This window comes from Pseudophryne corroboree, chromosome 4 (assembly GCF_028390025.1).
Source record: "Pseudophryne corroboree isolate aPseCor3 chromosome 4, aPseCor3.hap2, whole genome shotgun sequence".
Classification (NCBI taxonomy): Eukaryota; Metazoa; Chordata; class Amphibia; order Anura; family Myobatrachidae; genus Pseudophryne; species Pseudophryne corroboree.
In genome coordinates this window covers 906,287,647-906,309,380 of record NC_086447.1, presented here as the reverse complement: position 1 = coordinate 906,309,380, position 21,734 = coordinate 906,287,647, and the positions used below count along the sequence as shown (strand labels likewise).

Sequence of the window (21,734 nt, the reverse complement as noted above, 5' to 3'; positions counted from 1 at the left end):
ACCGCCCACCTATACATTAATAACTATTAACTGTCGACCCAGGCACCGCCCACCTATACATAACTGTCGACCCAGGCACCGCCCACCTATATATTAATAACTATTAACTGTCGACCCAGACACCGCCCACCTATACATTTATAACTATTAACTGTCGACCCAGACACCGCCCACCTATACATTAATAACTATTAACTGTCGACTCAAGCACCGCCCACCTATATATTGGAACCTGCATGTTCAGAGAGGAGGAACTTGTGGCACCTCAAAATGACGGAACAACATAACAATAATGTCAGCGAAAAACACTAAAATTCCCCCCATAGAGGTAGGGAGCAGCGTTAGCCTTTATTATACAGAATGATGGAGAAAAAAGCAATGAGAGCGGGACTATTTAATTAGAGCTGGCGGCTGCCCGCCGGCTGCAGATAACGAGGATTTGCGTTAAATGGCCCATCTTCAGATGCCGCTAACATGTTAACCCATAGGTCCAAGAACTTATCCCAGATTCTGTGGGTTAATGTACGTTAACAGGGTAATTTACAGGGCGAGAAAAAGGGTCTGCAATCGAATAGCCCTGGGCTGTAAAGCCTGAGGCTTCCACCCTTTTTCACCCATGGTAAATTACCGCCACTGAATGACTTTCCCCCCAAATCTAAGGGAACGTTCAATACTGTGCTGCAAACCCGAGTCTCCTGCGGCTTATTATAGTGTAAATGATTTCATTTCTTTCCGCAAGCAGAGATGCCGATGCCGGGGGTGTATCAGAAAGTAGCAGAGGGGCAGCAGTCTCAGCGGAAGACGGGGACAGTGGAGAATCCCAAAAAGTTCAAAGGACAAGATTTCCTCAGCATTCGCGAAACCTGCATCAACCGGAAGCAGCTGTTTGAGGACGACGTCTTCCCAGCGAACCTGTATTCTATCGGCGAGAACCTGCTCACCCAGGACAAGCTACTCAGCATCAAGTGGAAACGGCCATCTGTAAGTCACATGCTGCCCTACCTTTTATTTATCAACCAACCAACCAATCAATGTGCATTTAACTGAAATATGCCTCCATGTGCCTGATTCAGGGATATGCGCAAACCCAATGTTTTTGCAGTTGAGTGATTATCGTCTGCGCTTGCGTCTCAGTCTTACTCTCTGGATGGCGGACGCAGAGAAGATTGATTGCTAGCAAAGAAAAAAGTTCTATAAAAAATGAACACTTCTATATTCTCAATTATCTAATAATATTGGTACAGTAGCTTGTTAGAGTTTAGAATAGCAAACCTTCATATACAGTAGTTTATTATTTTTAACTCAATACAAATCCAGGTGGCAGTGACATTGGCATTTTCGCCCAGCCAGTTGCATAGTGAATGCATTTGCGTCCATCTCTGAATCACGCCTGAGTACACAATCACCTCTCCCAAGTAGTTACATTTCTAGTAGCATTTTGCTAAAACGGCCCAACCCAACCAGCTCCCCTTATGTACACGGGCCTGCCAGGGATGCCACACCTCCATCTCTGGAGTGCTGAATGTACAAGGGTTCATAGCCCCTGTTCTGGGGGCTGAAATATCTCATGGATGGGCCTGAAGAAGCATCTACTTTCCTCAGCTCTGCAGGCACCACCAGATGCTGCCATATCCCCCAACTGCCCCCCCCCCCCCCTCCCCCGTGGGACAGTCCCTGAAAAACAGGACTGTCCGGACAAAATCAGGACAGTTGGGAGGTATGGTTAAATGGTCGACATGGACTTATGACAACAGGGTCAAAAGGTAGACATGATCAAAAGGTCAATATGCAAGTGGTCGACACAAATAAAAAGGTTGACACGTTTTTTATGTGTTATTTTAACCTAACCCTTCAGCTGGTGTTTAACCCTCCGCCAAGTGCCTAACCCTAACTGTCCCTTCCAGCAGCCTAACCATAGCTCTACCCCAAGTGCCTAACCCTAACCTCAATCCTAAACCCTAAAAATCATGAAAAACCATGTGTCAACTTTTTTGTGTTGACCATTTGCAGATTTACCTTTTGATCCTGTAGACCACAGGTTCTCAAACTCGGTCCTCAGGACCCCACACGGTTCATGTTTTCCAGGTCCCCTGTAGATTTTTAAAACGTGACCGTTGGTGATACACAGTGCACCTGCCGGGTGACATGGAAAACGTGAACCGCGTGGGGTCCTGAGGACCGTGTTTGAGAACCACTGCTGTAGACCATTTTATTGTCTACCACCTGGATATATAAATATAAATTGCTTCTCAATAGCCCAGCTCCCTCTCCCTCATGTCCCCCGTTCTGGGCATTTCACCAGTAGAGTCGGTATGTTTCTACTCAATAGTTATAGTGCAAAAACAAAACGTAAAAAGGAAGCTTAGCCTTCCTCTAAGGGGTGTCCTTCAAAATATAGTAATATTTAGGAAATCTGCAAATTGCTCATTACGTTCAACTTTCCTCCATGTTGACATACAGTTCATAGTTCTGATTGTGTAACTTATCTAAAGCTGAACTATATAAAGACCATTTTTGCCTGACACCGCCAAAATCAATATGTACCAGTCAGGTGTACACCACAGGTGTCTGTCAATATGATAACGATGAATATTTATGAGAAGTCACATATACGAAGTAATACGAGACTTACGAGTGTACATACTGTATTTGACTTGAGTTTGCATTTGCAAATAACTGCTGCCAAATGCTTAGTTTGTTTATGTTTGTTAACTGGAAGTTTTTACTGCAATTATAAAATACTCACTGGGCGCTTAGAGGGGAATTCAATTTGGTACGACGTCCGGCTGCCATATTGCCAATGATTACGGTGCACAATTTTCGCTAATGTGTTTGAGAACCTTTATGGGGTAAAAAGGGAATGCAGGTGCACTCTTCAAACGTTACTAATCAGAATTGTAATAAATTTAGCATTTAAACAGGTTCTTTGCATAATTTTGGCCAAGCGTATGGGCCTAAGCACCACGTCCAGGTAACCTCATCATCGGCTTGGTCCCTAACAGTCTATGGGTAGGCCCATAGGTTGGCCAAAATTATGCAAAGAACCACACTTTTACTTAATGTTAAATTGCTAAATTTATTACAATTCTGATTAGTAATGTTCTGGAGGCTCGATGACTTGCCCCACCACTCGTGATAAATTTTACATTCCATTTGGTTGGTCTACCTAACATAATCAGACGTTTTTCAAAAGGAAATACTGTATACTGTAGCATAGGTCTTAAATAAACTAAAAATGTTAAAATGACAAGAAAATGTTAATTGTCAAACTAGCAGGGAGTGTACTGAGAAAGGACTTTAACTTCATGACATACAGTATGGTGTGACAGAGGCTGGACAGAAGAGCAAATGCAGTCAGGATGTTAAATATAAAATGAATACTTATTAAATGACCGTTTTAATGTTAATGATACATGAACTAATTGGGCTTTGTACTGTAATACTTCCTCCAACGGGCAGTAATATACAGTGGTCAGGAACCAGTCACTTGTGAGACAAATTCTGTTGGTCAGAGACTCTAAGGGAGTTTTTACTGGATTTTGTTTATACATCAAAGGGTTACTGGCGGCGATAACTCTGCTGTCACCGGCGGTAAGTTTTGCCAGCTTTTACACGCAACGTCGTTCCTTTGCAGATATAGCATGTATTTACTATTTACTTGTACCACCGCAATATCTGTTCTGTCCTCACCATCCCCAAACAAAAATAATTTTATACTAATGCTTTATTCTGTGAATAAAGCACTTTCTTAATGAATACACGTTTTAAAAATATATTCATAATAATAAATATTGTCAAACTTTTTTTTATTTTTTATTACTTTCCCCCCCACATTAGTGGAACTGAGAGGCCAAGTCTCCGTCTTCACACTGTCCTGGTGAAGCTATAAGATAACCATTTATCACTCCCAGCCATTATCGCTGGAGCAACTAAATATCGTACGGGTGATATTTTCTTTCTAAATTAAAAAATATATATTAGCATGATCACAACAATCACTGCAATCGGGTATATTCATAAATAGGCCCTACAGTCCTCTCCAGCTTTGGAACAAACCCTCTAGATGGACTTCTGCTGCAATTTTACATGTGACCTGCCAGTCCATGTACAGAGAGCTTTTCCCATCCATTTCAATGGCCCATTCATTTCAATGAGGTACCAGTAGGTGCATTTAAAGCGGTAACCCCACTGAAATAAATAAGAGAAACTTGGGAAAATAAATTCAGTATTAGGCAAATGATATCCAACTTCAAATGTTCACGCACCCCGATTTTGCATGTATGCACGTTGGGAGCTATGGAAAGTACAGATAACACTGCAGAGGGCCATATATTTTGGTTCCATTGTACCCTTCTCTCCATCCTGTAACAGAAAATCCTTTTGACTATGCAAATGTCATAGTGTTGTAGTGGGGTAAAATAAAGAGAAAATAAAATGTATATGTCAGTTTAAAAATAATGGCAGGTGTTTAACGCTAGTACACAGCACTGTAATATGATATACACGGTTACCTTGGTACAGCAGTATAATAATTCAGTCCTCCTTGATCTATGTGCTCCGGTCATTTAATCCTCTGTACACAAGTTATAGCAGAGGTTCTAAAGTTCAGCTGCATTTTCTTTCTTGTCACATACAGTAGATAATAATCCTGTACACAAAGGATTAGCTTCATACAGCTCAATGCCTGTATTCTCTGGGGAAAATGCTACGCTGTATGTTTTATGGTGCGGTAAGAAAGACATTGCTCTGTAACCCTTAATGGTACCAGTGTAGTGGGAGGCAGTTCATTCTCATAATTCAATCCCACAGGAGCTGTGTGATTTTGGGTATGTACTAATCCTTAGAGACAGATAAAGTGGAAGGAGATAAAGTACCAGCCAATCAGCTCCTAACTGTCAATTTTCAAACACGGCAGTTAGGAGCTGGTTGGCTGGTACTTTATCACCTTCCACTTTATCTCTCTCCAGGACTTAGGGGGACATTTACTAAGCAGTGATAAGAGCGGAGAAGTGAGCCAGTAGAGAAGTGGCCCCATCAACCAATCAGCAGCTCTGTATCATTTTATAGTATGCAAATAATAGATGTTACTTCAGTGCTGATTGATTGCCATGGGCAACTTCCCCACTGGCTCACTTCTCCACACTTATCACTATTTAGTACATGTCCCCCTTAGTACATAGACCCCACAATGAGTGGATACTTCAGACAAGACTCTTCATAGCCATGGAGATCTCTGCTCTGTTAACGTTTTACTATCCCCCACAATTTTACCGTCTCTTCTCCTCATCTGACAGTGTCATATCTGATTCACACCTCGGCAACAGCCTTTATGTCTTTCCACTTTATCTTTCTCCAAGGCAGAGTACATACACCCCTGTGCAACTACTCTATAAGCAATCCTTCAGTACAAACCATAGAGTTGGACTCTCAAAGGGAGAGATGTATCAAACCTTGGAGACAAAGCGGAGAGAAATAAAGCACCAGCCAATCAGCTCCTAGCTGCCATGTTACAGGCTCAATTTGAACAATGACAGTTAGGAGCTGATTATTTAAATCCACTTTATCCTTCTCAACGGTTTGATACACTTCCCCCAGAGCCTTTATGTATGCTGGGTAACCTCAAGACCTCTTAGATAACCAAATTAAATTAATTGATCTAAAACATAAAGACTGTAACGTGTGCAGCGTGTTATATATCGATATATGCGACAGCATTTGACTCTGTGTGCGACACAGCATGAAACCCAATATGTGCAAGAGCAAACGTAGGATTAACTAATCGGCATCAGCGGCAGATTCACAACCAGCCAATCACAAGCTAGCTCTGGTGACCACCAGTTTTTAGGTGCCAACAAATGGTGCCAGTTTGCATCTGTTTGCAATTATGCAACCACACCTTGGCTATACCTGAATTTTGCTAGAACGCCACTTAACTCCCCCATCCTGCAGCTCCAGTCGCAAACAGTGGTGTGTGTTGGAAACATGCAAATCCACATATACGTGCGACTGCACACAGCAAATTTACATATTGTACGCTACACAAACAGGCGTGTGTCTCCCGGCACCAGCTTCTGCGTCTGCAAACAAATTGGCTCCTTAATAGCTGAAATAGGGAGTCATTAAATAACACATCTTGACAGAGATTAGCCTGTGATATGAATAAATAAACTTCAGAGAACCGTTAGTGTAATTAAAAATAAAATAAAAAAATCTATTACATTTATCGCAGACCAGGGAATTCATAGTTTGTTCTTAAGTGAAAAGGTAACACATTAATATTTAGTTAACAACTCAGCAAACCTATTTTATAGTCTGTTTTATTTTTATATTGTAGTTGATGTAAGTCATTTATTTTTCCTTTAAAAAAACCCCAAAACATATATTTACTTAATTATCGTTTCTATGAGAATTTAAAAAAGCAATGCTAATTAACTACTTAATTAAAATATATAAATGAGCTACTATTTCATTAGCTTAAAAGTCAGATTTTTAAAAACCAACCCTCTCACAGATATGATCACATTTTTTATTTTTTAATTAGGATTATTTATTATTAATTTATTATTATTATTATTATTATTATTATTATTATTATTATTAATATTAAATAATAGATGTGCTGCAAAAATACATATTTTAATTTAGTCTTATGTCCAATTTTACTACTCATATACTATGTCACTTATTGAAATATTTATATTATTGTATATGTATATATTTACATTGTGGCTTAGTAAACCGTGATCACATTCCTAATTTTCATATTTGGGCGATGTATCCAAACCACTTCCATAGAGGAGTGCCTAATAAGCAGGTGTCACTTATTCCCGGCAGATGGCGGTTACCAGTAGAATATATTTCCACTGTATACATGTTTATATTTCTCGGCATACTTTTAATGTGTTTTTAAATATTTATTACATGTCAAGTTGGTTTCAGTCTCCTCAAATATTAAGTTATGCAGATTTGTTACACCAGGTAAACACAGAAGGCCGCGTTTTACTCCAGAGGTCACCTTCCAGGATAAATTAATTGCCAGCCACTTTCTCATTACAGCGTTACATAAATACATAGATTTATTATGTGTTCTTAAGGTCACACACTTCAGGTGTATTGCGGCAGTTTTACAGTATATTCAAAATAATGAGATGATTCTTCTGCAGCCGAGAAAACAAAATGACACTTAAAATATTGACAAATAGCCCCAAGAGTCACCCTGAACCTCTCCGGGCCCCCGGGTCACTCTGTACCTCACCGATCACTTAAGTATATTCTACCCGTCTTATTAAATTTACAGAACAATAGAGGATTTTATAACATGCACATTACAAAAATGTATATGCGGGACTTCTGTCTGACATCTAGAAATAAACATTCCCCTCAGTTGTTTGTTGTTTACTTTTTATATCCCCCAACTAATTATGATCCAATTAACAAATCATTGGAAAGATATAATTTGCTTCTTTATGGCTGAAATACGGCATTTAAACATACTGCGGGCGGATTTTCAGTCCCACATCTGTTATAATCAATGATCCTAGAAAAAGGAGGGACATGAGAGATGCAACTTATGTCTTAGCAAATCCGAATTCTCCTGTAGACGAGTCTGTTAGGCAAACAGCATTTGTATGTGCTGTATTTCTAAATATTACTCTATTCTTACACTAAGGGGTCTATGTACTTAGCCTTGTAGACAGATAAAGTGGATGGAGATAAAGTAGCGGCCAATCAGCTCCTAACTGTCATTTTTCAAACCCAGCCTGTGACATGGCAGTTAGGAGTTGATTGGCTGGTACTTTATCTCAGTCCACTTTCTCTCTCTCTCTATGGCTTAGTATAGATCTGATCGCTGGGCTGTGTTTCTTGCTGTCCTGTGATCAGATAGTTACCGCCTACAGGGGGAGTGTATTCTCACCGTGCAAGTGTGCGATCGCATGTGTAGCTGAGCTGCAAATACAGATGTATCCTCATACACCGTTGCTCATAGCGCGCTATTTAGGGTCCTGAATCGCGAGTTGTAATAACGTTATGGCGTGCGTTGTGTCCCACGCCATGTAATACACATTTTCACCGCTAGGTGGCGAATGCTCCATGTTAAGCACGGTGCCGCGCGTTCACTAAGAGTAGAACACATCATACTGTAACACATCATATATTTACCTGGAGTGCCTGCTCATATTGTGGTCAGCACTGGCATAATGGTCACAGTGTCCGCTTGCAATGTGTGCATCCTGTGTTCGAATCCTGTTGAGACCAGAATTTTTTTTTTTTTGGTGAATTTATTTGTCATTTTTAATGGAATGGGAAAAGTCAGAAAAAAAATGCGTGGGGTCCCCCCTAGAGATGAGCGCCGGAAATTTTTCGGGTTTTGTGTTTTGGTTTTGGGTTCGGTTCCGCGGCCGTGTTTTGGGTTCGAACGCGTTTTGGCAAAACCTCACCGAATTTTTTTTGTCGGATTCGGGTGTGTTTTGGATTCGGGTGTTTTTTTTTTAAAAACAGCTTAAATCATAGAATTTGGGGGTCATTTTGATCCCAAAGTATTATTAACCTCAAAAACCATAATTTCCACTCATTTTCAGTCTATTCTGAATACCTCACACCTCACAATATTATTTTTAGTCCTAAAATTTGCACCTAGGTCGCTGGATGACTAAGCTGGGCGACCCTAGTGGCCGACACAAACACCGGGCCCATCTAGGAGTGGCACTGCAGTGTCACGCAGGATGTCCCTTCCAAAAAACCCTCCCCAAACAGCACATGACGCAAAGAAAAAAAGAGGCGCAATGAGGTAGCTGACTGTGTGAGTAAGATAAGCGACCCTAGTGGCCGACACAAACACCGGGCCCATCTAGGAGTGGCACTGCAGTGTCACGCAGGATGTCCCTTCCAAAAAACCCTCCCCAAACAGCACATGACGCAAAGAAAAAAAGAGGCGCAATGAGGTAGCTGACTGTGTGAGTAAGATAAGCGACCCTAGTGGCCGACACAAACACCGGGCCCATCTAGGAGTGGCACTGCAGTGTCACGCAGGATGTCCCTTCCAAAAAACCCTCCCCAAACAGCACATGACGCAAAGAAAAAAAGAGGCGCAATGAGGTAGCTGACTGTGTGAGTAAGATAAGCGACCCTAGTGGCCGACACAAACACCGGGCCCATCTAGGAGTGGCACTGCAGTGTCACGCAGGATGTCCCTTCCAAAAAACCCTCCCCAAACAGCACATGACGCAAAGAAAAAAAGAGGCGCAATGAGGTAGCTGACTGTGTGAGTAAGATAAGCGACCCTAGTGGCCGACACAAACACCGGGCCCATCTAGGAGTGGCACTGCAGTGTCACGCAGGATGGCCCTTCCAAAAAACACTCCCCAAACAGCACATGACGCAAAGAAAAAAAGAGGCGCAATGAGGTAGCTGTGTGAGTAAGATAAGCGACCCTAGTGGCCGACACAAACACCGGGCCCATCTAGGAGTGGCACTGCAGTGTCACGCAGGATGGCCCTTCCAAAAAACACTCCCCAAACAGCACATGACACAAAGAAAAAAAGAGGCGCAATGAGGTAGCTGTGTGAGTAAGATAAGCGACCCTAGTGGCCGACACAAACACCGGGCCCATCTAGGAGTGGCACTGCAGTGTCACGCAGGATGGCCCTTCCAAAAAACACTCCCCAAACAGCACATGATGCAAAGAAAAAAAGAGGCGCAATGAGGTAGCTGTGTGAGTAAGATAAGCGACCCTAGTGGCCGACACAAACACCGGGCCCATCTAGGAGTGGCACTGCAGTGTCACGCAGGATGGCCCTTCCAAAAAACACTCCCCAAACAGCACATGACGCAAAGAAAAAAAGAGGCGCAATGAGGTAGCTGTGTGAGTAAGATAAGCGACCCTAGTGGCCGACACAAACACCGGGCCCATCTAGGAGTGTCACTGCAGTGTCACGCAGGATGGCCCTTCAAAAAAATACTCCACAAACAGCACATGACGCAAAGAAAAATTAAAGAAAAAAGAGGTGCAAGATGGAATTGTCCTTGGGCCCTCCCACCCACCCTTATGTTGTATAAACAGGACATGCACACTTTAACCAACCCATCATTTCAGTGACAGGGTCTGCCACACGACTGTGACTGATATGACGGGTTGGTTTGGACCCCCACCAAAAAAGAAGCAATTAATCTCTCCTTGCACAAACTGGCTCTACAGAGGCAAGATGTCCACCTCATCATCATCCTCCGATATATCACCGTGTACATCCCCCTCCTCACAGATTATCAATTCGTCCCCACTGGAATCCACCATCTCAGCTCCCTGTGTACTTTGTGGAGGCAATTGCTGCTGGTCAATGTCTCCGCGGAGGAATTGATTATAATTCATTTTAATGAACATCATCTTCTCCACATTTTCTGGATGTAACCTCGTACGCCGATTGCTGACAAGGTGAGCGGCGGCACTAAACACTCTTTCGGAGTACACACTTGTGGGAGGGCAACTTAGGTAGAATAAAGCCAGTTTGTGCAAGGGCCTCCAAATTGCCTCTTTTTCCTGCCAGTATAAGTACGGACTGTGTGACGTGCCTACTTGGATGCGGTCACTCATATAATCCTCCACCATTCTTTCAATGGTGAGAGAATCATATGCAGTGACAGTAGACGACATGTCCGTAATTGTTGTCAGGTCCTTCAGTCCGGACCAGATGTCAGCATCAGCAGTCGCTCCAGACTGCCCTGCATCACCGCCAGCGGGTGGGCTCGGAATTCTGAGCCCTTTCCTTGCACCCCCAGTTGCGGGAGAATGTGAAGGAGGAGATGTTGACAGGTCGCGTTCCGCTTGACTTGACAATTTTCTCACCAGCAGGTCTTTCAACCCCAGCAGACTTGTGTCTGCCGGAAAGAGAGATCCAAGGTAGGTTTTAAATCTAGGATCGAGCACGGTGGCCAAAATGTAGTGCTCTGATTTCAACAGATTGACCACCCGTGAATCCTGGTTAAGCGAATTAAGGGCTCCATCCACAAGTCCCACATGCCTAGCGGAATCGCTCCGTGTTAGCTCCTCCTTCAATGTCTCCAGCTTCTTCTGCAAAAGCCTGATGAGGGGAATGACCTGACTCAGGCTGGCAGTGTCTGAACTGACTTCACGTGTGGCAAGTTCAAAGGGCATCAGAACCTTGCACAACGTTGAAATCATTCTCCACTGCGCTTGAGACAGGTGCATTCCACCTCCTATATCGTGGTCAGATGTATAGGCTTGAATGGCCTTTTGCTGCTCCTCCAACCTCTGAAGCATATAGAGGGTTGAATTCCACCTCGTTACCACTTCTTGCTTCAGATGATGGCAGGGCAGGTTCAGGCGTTTTTGGTGTTGCTCCAGTCTTCTGTACGTGGTGCCTGTACGCCGAAAGTGTCCCGCAATTCTTCTGGCCACCGACAGCATCTCTTGCACGCCCCTGTCGTTTTTTAAAAAATTCTGCACCACCAAATTCAAGGTATGTGCAAAACATGGGACGTGCTGGAATTTGCCCATATTTAATGCACACACAATATTGCTGGCGTTGTCCGATGCCACAAATCCACAGGAGAGTCCAATTGGGGTAAGCCATTCCGCGATGATCTTCCTCAGTTGCCGTAAGAGGTTTTCAGCTGTGTGCGTATTCTGGAAACCGGTGATACAAAGCGTAGCCTGCCTAGGAAAGAGTTGGCGTTTGCGAGATCCTGCTACTGGTGCCGCTGCTGCTGTTCTTGCGGCGGGAGTCCATACATCTACCCAGTGGGCTGTCACAGTCATATAGTCCTGACCCTGCCCTGCTCCACTTGTCCACATGTCCGTGGTTAAGTGGACATTGGGTACAGCTGCATTTTTTAGGACACTGGTGACTCTTTTTCTGAGGTCTGTGTACATTTTCGGTATCGCCTGCCTAGAGAAATGGAACCTAGATGGTATTTGGTACCGGGGACACAGTACCTCCAACAAGTCTCTAGTTGGCTCTGCAGTAATGATGGATACCGGAACCACGTTTCTCACCACCCAGGATGCCAAGGCCTCAGTTATCCGCTTTGCAGTAGGATGACTGCTGTGATATTTCATCTTCCTCGCAAAGGACTGTTGAACAGTCAATTGCTTACTGGAAGTAGTACAAGTGGGCTTACGACTTCCCCTCTGGGATGACCATCGACTCCCAGCAGCAACAACAGCAGCGCCAGCAGCAGTAGGCGTTACACGCAAATATGCATCGGAGGAATCCCAGGCAGGAGAGGAATCGTCAGAATTGCCAGTGACATGGCCTGCAGGACTATTGGCATTCCTGGGGAAGGAGGAAATTGACACTGAGGGAGTTGGTGGGGTGGTTTGCGGGAGCTTGGTTACAAGAGGAAGGGATTTACTGGTCAGTGGACTGCTTCCGCTGTCACCCAAAGTTTTTGAACTTGTCACTGACTTATTATGAATGCGCTGCAGGTGACGTATAAGGGAGGATGTTCCGAGGTGGTTAACGTCCTTACCCCTACTTATTACAGCTTGACAAAGGCAACACACGGCTTGACACCTGTTGTCCGCATTTCTGTTGAAATACCTCCACACCGAAGAGCTGATTTTTTTGGTATTTTCACCAGGCATGTCAACGGCCATATTCCTCCCACGGACAACAGGTGTCTCCCCGGGTGCCTGACTTAAACAAACCACCTCACCATCAGAATCCTCCTGGTCAATTTCCTCCCCAGCGCCAGCAACACCCATATCCTCCTCATCCTGGTGTACTTCAACACTGACATCTTCAATCTGACTATCAGGAACTGGACTGCGGGTGCTCCTTCCAGCACTTGCAGGGGGTGTGCAAATGGTGGAAGGCGCATGCTCTTCACGTCCAGTGTTGGGAAGGTCAGGCATCGCAACCGACACAATTGGACTCTCCTTGTGGATTTGGGATTTCGAAGAACGCACAGTTCTTTGCGGTGCTACTGCTTTTGCCAGCTTGAGTCTTTTCATTTTTCTAGCGGGAGGCTGAGTGCTTCCATCCTCATGTGAAGCTGAACCACTAGCCATGAACATAGGCCAGGGCCTCAGCCGTTCCTTGCCACTCCGTGTGGTAAATGGCATATTGGCAAGTTTACGCTTCTCCTACGACAATTTTATTTTAGGTTTTGGAGTCCTTTTTTTACTGATATTTGGTGTTTTGGATTTGACATGCTCTGTACTATGCCATTGGGCATCGGCCTTGGCAGACGACGTTGCTGGCATTTCATCGTCTCGGCCATGACTAGTGGCAGCAGCTTCAGCACGAGGTGGAAGTGGATCTTGATCTTTCCCTAATTTTGGAACCTCAACATTTTTGTTCTCCATATTTTAATAGGCACAACTAAAAGGCACCTCAGGTAAACAATGGAGATGGATGGATACTAGTACTAGCTAATAATACTAGTACTAATACTAGCTAATAATAATAGTACTAGCTAATAATACTAGCTAGATACTAGCTGCTAATATAGACTGGTTGATAATGAGATGTAGTATGTATAAAGAAGAAAGAAAAAAAAAACCACGGGTAGGTGGTATACAATTATGGATGGACTGCCGAGTGCCGACACAGAGGTAGCTACAGCCGTGAACTACCGTACTGTGTCTGCTGCTAGTATAGACTGGATGATAAATAATGATATAAAAAATATATCACTACTGCAGCCGGACAGGTATATAATATTATATAATGACGGACCTGCTGGACACTGTCTGTCAGCAGAATGAGTTTTTTATAGAAGAAAAAAACACCACACAAGTCACACGAGTCCACGACGAGTGTACTTTTTCAGGCAGACAATCAATAAATATAGTACTATAGTACTGGTGGTCAGTGTGGTCAGGTCACTGGTCACAGTGGTCAGTCACACTGGCAGTGGCACTAGTCTCTCTCTGGCAGCAAAAGTGTGCACTGTTTAATATGTACTCCTGGCTCCTGCTATAACCTATAACTGCTCCCCAGTCTCCCCCACAATTAAACTGTGTGAGCACAGTCAGATATTAATGACGGACCTGCTGGACACTGTCTGTCAGCAGAATTAGTTTTTTAAAGAAGAAAAAAACACCACACAAGTCACACGAGTCCACGACGAGTGTACTTTTTCAGGCAGACAATCAATAAATATAGTACTATAGTACTGGTGGTCAGTGTGGTCAGGTCACTGGTCACAGTGGTCAGTCACACTGGCAGTGGCACTAGTCTCTCTCTGGCAGCAAAAGTGTGCACTGTTTAATATGTACTCCTGGCTCCTGCTATAACCTATAACTGCTCCCCAGTCTCCCCCACAATTAAGCTGTGTGAGCACAGTCAGATATTAATGACGGACCTGCTGGACACTGTCTGTCAGCAGAATGAGTTTTTTAAAGAAGAAAAAAACACCACACAAGTCACACGAGTCCACGACGAGTGTACTTTTTCAGGCAGACAATCAATAAATATAGTACTATAGTACTGGTGGTCAGTGTGGTCAGGTCACTGGTCACAGTGGTCAGTCACACTGGCAGTGGCACTAGTCTCTCTCTGGCAGCAAAAGTGTGCACTGTTTAATATGTACTCCTGGCTCCTGCTATAACCTTTAACTGCTCCCCAGTCTCCCCCACAATTAAGCTGTGTGAGCACAGTCCGATATTAATGACGGACCTGCTGGACACTGTCTGTCAGCAGAATGAGTTTTTTAAAGAAGAAAAAACACCACACAAGTCACACGAGTCCACGACGAGTGTACTTTTTCAGGCAGACAATCAATAAATATAGTACTATAGTACTGGTGGTCAGTGTGGTCAGGTCACTGGTCACAGTGGTCAGTCACACTGGCAGTGGCACTAGTCTCTCTCTGGCAGCAAAAGTGTGCACTGTTTAATATGTACTCCTGGCTCCTGCTATAACCTATAACTGCTCCCCAGTCTCCCCCACAATTAAGCTGTGTATCGTTTTTTTCAGGCAGAGAACAAGAACAGAACGGATTATTATTTAAATATTAATAAATTATAAAACTGCACTGGTGGTCAGGTCACTGGTCATCAGTCACTAGTAGTATAATATAATAACTCCTCCTAAGCTCCAGTAAGTATAGTAATGAACGTGTCTCACTCTCACTCTCCTATTTTAATTTCTAAACGGAGAGGACGCCAGCCACGTCCTCTCCCTATCAATCTCAATGCACGTGTGAAAATGGCGGCGACGCGCGGCTCCTTATATAGAATCCGAGTCTCGCGATAGAATCCGAGCCTCGCGAGAATCCGACAGTGTGATGATGACGTTCGTGCGCGCTCGGGTTAACCGAGCAAGGCGGGAAGATCCGAGTCGCTCGGCCCCGTGTAAAAAAAACTGAAGTTCGGGCGGGTTCGGATTCAGAGGAACCGAACCCGCTCATCTCTAGTCCCCCCTCCTAAGCATAACCAGCCTCGGGCTCTTCGAGCCGGTCCTGGTTCTAAAAATCCGGGGGAAAAACGGACAGGGGATCCCCCGTATTTTTAAAACCAGCACCGGGCTCTGCACCTGGTGCTGGTGCAAAAAATACGGGGGACGAAAAGAGTAGGGGTCCCCCGTATTTTTTACACCAGCATCGGGCTCCACTAGCTGGACAGATAATGCCACAGCCGGGGGTCACTTTTATACAGTGCCCTGCGGCCGTGGCATTAAATATCCAACTAGTCACCCCTGGCCGGGGTACCCTGGGGGAGTGGGGACCCCTTCAATCAAGGGGTCCCCCCCAGCCACCCAAGGGCCAGGGGTGAAGCCCGAGGCTGTCCCCCCCATCCAAGGGCTGCGGAAGGGAGGCTGATAGCCTTGAGAAAATTGAAAGAATATTGTTTTTTCCTGTAGTACTACAAGTCCCAGCAAGCCTCCCGCGCAAGCTGGTACTTGGAGAACCACAAGTACCAGCATGCGGGAGAAAAACGGGCCCGCTGGTACCTGTAGTTCTACTGGAAAAAAATACCCAAATTAAAACAGGAGACACACACCTTGAGAGTAAAACTTTATTTCACACCTGCCAACACACACATACTTACCTATGTTGACCCGCCGACTGCCACGTCTCCTGATCCGGCGATCCGGGGTACCTGTGAATAAAATTATACTCACCTCAATCCAGTGTCCAGATATAAATCCTCGTACTTGGCAAAAAAAGAAAACGAACAGCCGATCCAGCGGACTGAATGGGGTCCCATGTTTACACATGAGACCCCTTTCCCCAAATGCCGGGACACCACGTGACTCCTGTCACCGAGGTCCCTTCAGCCAGTCGTAGCACTCACCTGATTGGCTCTGTGCGCATCTGAAGTGACAGAAGCGCATCGCACTGCTCCCTCCATTATATTCAATGGTGGGAACTTTCCGGTCAGCGGTGAGGTCACCCGCTGTCAGCGGCTGACCGCGGGTAACCCCACCGCTGACCGGAAAGTTCCCACCATTGAAACTAATGGAGGGACTTCAGACGCGCACAGAGCCAATCAGCAGAGTGCAAGGACGTTGCGCTGGCTGATTGGCTGAAGAGACACTTCTGTGATAGCTGTCACGGGGGTGTCTCTGCATTCGTGGAAAGGGGTCCCATGTGTAAACATGGGACCCCTTTCAGTACGTTTGGTGCGGGTGTTCGGTTTGTTGTTTTGCCAAGTACGTGGATTATAATCTGGACCCTTGATCAGGTGAGTATAATTATCTTTTATTTTCAGGTACCCGTGAATTCTACTTGGAGAAGAGGACCGAATGCTTCGTGTCAACATAGGTAAGTATGTGTGTGTCGGCAGGTGTGAAATAAAGTTTTACTGTCACGGTGTGTGTCTCTTGTTTTTATTTGGGTATTTTTTTCCAGTAGAACTACAGGTACAAGCGGGCCCGTTTTTCTCCCGCATGCTGGTACATGTGGTTCTCCAAGTACCAGCTTGCTGGGACTTGTAGTACTACTGGAAAAAACAATATTCTTTCAATTTTCTCAAGGCTATCAGCCTCCCATCCGCAGCCCTTGGATGGGGGGGACAGCCTCGGGCTTCACCCCTGGCCCTTGGGTGGCTGGGGGGGGACCCCTTGATTGAAGGGGTCCCCACTCCCCCAGGGTACCCCGGCCAGGGGTGACTAGTTGGATATTTAATGCCATGGCCGCAGGGCACTATATAAAAGTGACCCCCGGCTGTGGCATTATCTGTCCAGCTAGTGGAGCCTGATGCTGGTGTAAAAAATACGGGGGACCCCTACTCTTTTTGTCCCCCGTAATTTTTGCACCAGCACCAGGCGCAGAGCCCGGTGCTGGTTTTAAAAATACGGGGGAACCCCTGTCCGTTTTCCCCCCGGATTTTTAGAACCAGTACCGGCTCGAAGAGCCCGAGGCTGGTTATGCTTTGGAGGGGGGACCCCACGCCATTTTTTTTCGGGTTTTTCCCATTCCATTTAAAAAATAATAATAAAAAATAATCTTTTTAAAAATATATAAATAATACTTGTGCCTCCAAATAAGACAAACCAAGTACCTAATCCCTTCTAATATAAATATGGTTTGTACACAGACACCGGACAAAATCCGTTAATAGTACAACACATCAAAACACATCATATATTTACCTGGAGTGCCTGCTCATATTGTGGTCAGCACTGGCATAATGGTTACAGTATCTGCGTGCATCCCGTGTTCAAATCCTGTTGACACCAGAATTTTTTTTTTCTGGGTGAATTTATTTAATGTCATTTTTAATGGAATGGGAAAAGTCAGAAAAAAAAATGCGTGGGGTCCCCTCTCCTAAGCATAACCAGCCTCTGGCTCTTCGAGCCGGTCCTGGTTCTAAAAATCCGGGGAAAAAATTATTTTTTGTTTTTTTCCTTCCAGTTTTTTTTATTAAAGTTTTTATATAATTTACAGTTATTTTGTGTTATTATAATTTGTGTTAGTTTCCACCTTAGTACACTAAGGGGGGTATTCAATGCCGGACAAGGGGGCCAGAAGGTTCTGAAAATGGGACTTTTCACTAGAGATGTGCACTTGAAATTTTTCGGGTTTTGTGTTTTGGTTTTGGGTTCGGTTCCGCGGCCGTGTTTTGGGTTCGACCGCGTTTTGGCAAAACCTCACCGAATTTTTTTTGTATGATTCGGGTGTGTTTTGGATTCGGGTGTTTTTTTCAAAAAACACTAAAAAACAGCTTAAATCATAGAATTTGGGGGTCATTTTGATCCCAAAGTATTATTAACCTCAAAAACCATAATTTCCACTCATTTTCAGTCTATTCTGAATACCTCACACCTCACAATATTATTTTTAGTCCTAAAATTTGCACCGAGGTCGCTGGATGACTAAGCTAAGTGACCCTAGTGGCCGACACAAACACCTGGCCCATCTAGGAGTGGCACTGCAGTGTCACGCAGGATGGCCCTTCCAAAAAACACTCCCCAAACAGCACATGACGCAAAGAAAAAAAGAGGCGCAATGAGGTAGCTGTGTGAGTAAGATAAGCGACCCTAGTGGCCGACACAAACACCGGGCCCATCTAGGAGTGGCACTGCAGTGTCACGCAGGATGACCCTTCCAAAAAACACTCCCCAAACAGCACATGACGCAAAGAAAAAAAGAGGCGCAATGAGGTAGCTGTGTGAGTAAGATAAGCGACCCTAGTGGCCGACACAAACACCTGGCCCATCTAGGAGTGGCACTGCAGTGTCACGCAGGATGGCCCTTCCAAAAAACACTCCCCAAACAGCACATGACGCAAAGAAAAAAAGAGGCGCAATGAGGTAGCTGTGTGAGTAAGATAAGCGACCCTAGTGGCCGACACAAACACCGGGCCCATCTAGGAGTGGCACTGCAGTGTCACGCAGGATGGCCCTTCCAAAAAACACTCCCCAAACAGCACATGACACAAAGAAAAAAAGAGGCGCAATGAGGTAGCTGTGTGAGTAAGATAAGCGACCCTAGTGGCCGACACAAACACCGGGCCCATCTAGGAGTGGCACTGCAGTGTCACGCAGGATGGCCCTTCCAAAAAACACTCCCCAAACAGCACATGATGCAAAGAAAAAAAGAGGCGCAATGAGGTAGCTGTGTGAGTAAGATAAGCGACCCTAGTGGCCGACACAAACACCGGGCCCATCTAGGAGTGGCACTGCAGTGTCACGCAGGATGGCCCTTCCAAAAAACACTCCCCAAACAGCACATGACGCAAAGAAAAAAAGAGGCGCAATGAGGTAGCTGTGTGAGTAAGATAAGCGACCCTAGTGGCCGACACAAACACCGGGCCCATCTAGGAGTGTCACTGCAGTGTCACGCAGGATGGCCCTTCAAAAAAATACTCCACAAACAGCACATGACGCAAAGAAAAATTAAAGAAAAAAGAGGTGCAAGATGGAATTGTCCTTGGGCCCTCCCACCCACCCTTATGTTGTATAAACAGGACATGCACACTTTAACCAACCCATTATTTCAGTGACAGGGTCTGCCACACGACTGTGACTGAAATGACGGGTTGGTTTGGACCCCCACCAAAAAAGAAGCAATTAATCTCTCCTTGCACAAACTGGCTCTAAAGAGGCAAGATGTCCACCTCATCATCATCCTCCGATATATCACCGTGTACATCCCCCTCCTCACAGATTATCAATTCGTCCCCATTGGAATCCACCATCTCAGCTCCCTGTGTACTTTGTGGAGGCAATTGCTGCTGGTGAATGTCTCCACGGAGGAATTGATTATAATTCATTTTAATGAACATCATCTTCTCCACATTTTCTGGAAGTAACCTCGTACGCCGATTGCTGACAAGGTGAGCGGCGGCACTAAACACTCTTTCGGAGTACACACTTGTGGGAGGGCAACTTAGGTAGAATAAAGCCAGTTTGTGCAAGGGCCTCCAAATTGCCTCTTTTTCCTGCCAGTATAAGTACGGACTGTGTGACGTGCCTACTTGGATGCGGTCACTCATATAATCCTCCACCATTCTTTCAATGGGGAGAGAATCATATGCAGTGACAGTAGACGACATGTCCGTAATCGTTGTCAGGTCCTTCAGTCCGGACCAGATGTCAGCATCAGCAGTCGCTCCAGACTGCCCTGCATCACCGCCAGCGGGTGGGCTCGGAATTCTGAGCCTTTTCCTCGCACCCCCAGTTGCGAGAGAATGTGAAGGAGGAGATGTTGACAGGTCGCGTTCCGCATGACTTGACAATTTTCTCACCAGCAGGTCTTTCAACCCCAGCAGACTTGTGTCTGCCGGAAAGAGAGATCCAAGGTAGGTTTTAAATCTAGGATCGAGCACGGTGGCCAAAATGTAGTGCTCTGATTTCAACAGATTGACCACCCGTGAATCCTTGTTAAGCGAATTAAGGGCTCCATCCACAAGTCCCACATGCCTAGCGGAATCGCTCCGTGTTAGCTCCTCCTTCAATGTCTCCAGCTTCTTCTGCAAAAGCCTGATGAGGGGAATGACCTGACTCAGGCTGGCAGTGTCTGAACTGACTTCACGTGTTTCAAGTTCAAAGGGCAGCAGAACCTTGCACAACGTTGAAATCATTCTCCACTGCGCTTGAGACAGGTGCATTCCACCTCCTATATCGTGCTGAATTGTATAGGCTTGAATGGCCTTTTGCTGCTCCTCCAACCTCTGAAGCATATATAGGGTTGAATTCCACCTCGTTACCACTTCTTGCTTCAGATGATGGCAGGGCAGGTTCAGGCGTTTTTGGTGTTGCTCCAGTCTTCTGTACGTGGTGCGTGTACGCCGAAAGTGTCCCGCAATTCTTCTGGCCACCGACAGCATCTCTTGCACGCCCCTGTCATTTTTAAAAAAATTCTGCACCACCAAATTCAAGGTATGTGCAAAACATGGGACGTGCTGGAATTTGCCCATATTTAATGCACACACAATATTGCTGGCGTTGTCCGATGCCACAAATCCACAGGAGAGTCCAATTGGGGTAAGCCATTCCGCGATGATCTTCCTCAGTTGCCGTAAGAGGTTTTCAGCTGTGTGCGTATTCTGGAAACCGGTGATACAAAGCGTAGCCTGCCTAGGAAAGAGTTGGCGTTTGCGAGATGCTGCTACTGGTGCCGCCGCTGCTGTTCTTGCGGCGGGAGTCCATACATCTACCCAGTGGGCTGTCACAGTCATATAGTCCTGACCCTGCCCTGCTCCACTTGTCCACATGTCCGTGGTTAAGTGGACATTGGGTACAACTGCATTTTTTAGGACACTGGTGAGTCTTTTTCTGACGTCCGTGTCCATTCTCGGTATCGCCTGCCTAGAGAAGTGGAACCTAGATGGTATTTGGTAACGGGGGCACACTACCTCAAGAAATTGTCTAGTTCCCTGTGAACTAACGGCGGATACCGGACGCACGTCTAACACCAACATAGTTGTCAAGGCCTCAGTTATCCGCTTTGCAACAGGATGACTGCTGTGATATTTCATCTTCCTCGCAAAGGACTGTTGAACAGTCAATTGCTTACTGGAAGTAGTACAAGTGGGCTTACGACTTCCCCTCTGGGATGACCATCGACTCCCAGCAGCAAAAACAGCAGCGCCAGCAGCAGTAGGCGTTACACGCAAGGATGCATCGGAGGAATCCCAGGCAGGAGAGGAATCGTCAGAATTGCCAGTGACATGGCCTGCAGGACTATTGGCATTCCTGGGGAAGGAGGAAATTGACACTGAGGGAGTTGGTGGGGTGGTTTGCGTGAGCTTGGTTACAAGAGGAAGGGATTTACTGGTCAGTGGACTGCTTCCGCTGTCACCCAAAGTTTTTGAACTTGTCACT

The 21,734-nt window shown here is 45.4% G+C and overlaps 1 protein-coding gene across 1 annotated transcript in view; it reads left to right on the top strand.

The window, feature by feature from the left end:
* Positions 1-712: 712 nt before the first annotated feature.
* LOC134910651 (calpain-13-like) overlaps positions 713-21,734 on the top strand; it is a 162,646-nt gene continuing 141,624 nt past the window's right edge. Inside the window, exon 1 of the mRNA XM_063918938.1 lies at positions 713-981. Coding sequence (XP_063775008.1) covers positions 745-981 — 237 coding nt within the window. The 5' untranslated portion in view covers positions 713-744. The remainder of the gene's footprint in view (positions 982-21,734) is intronic.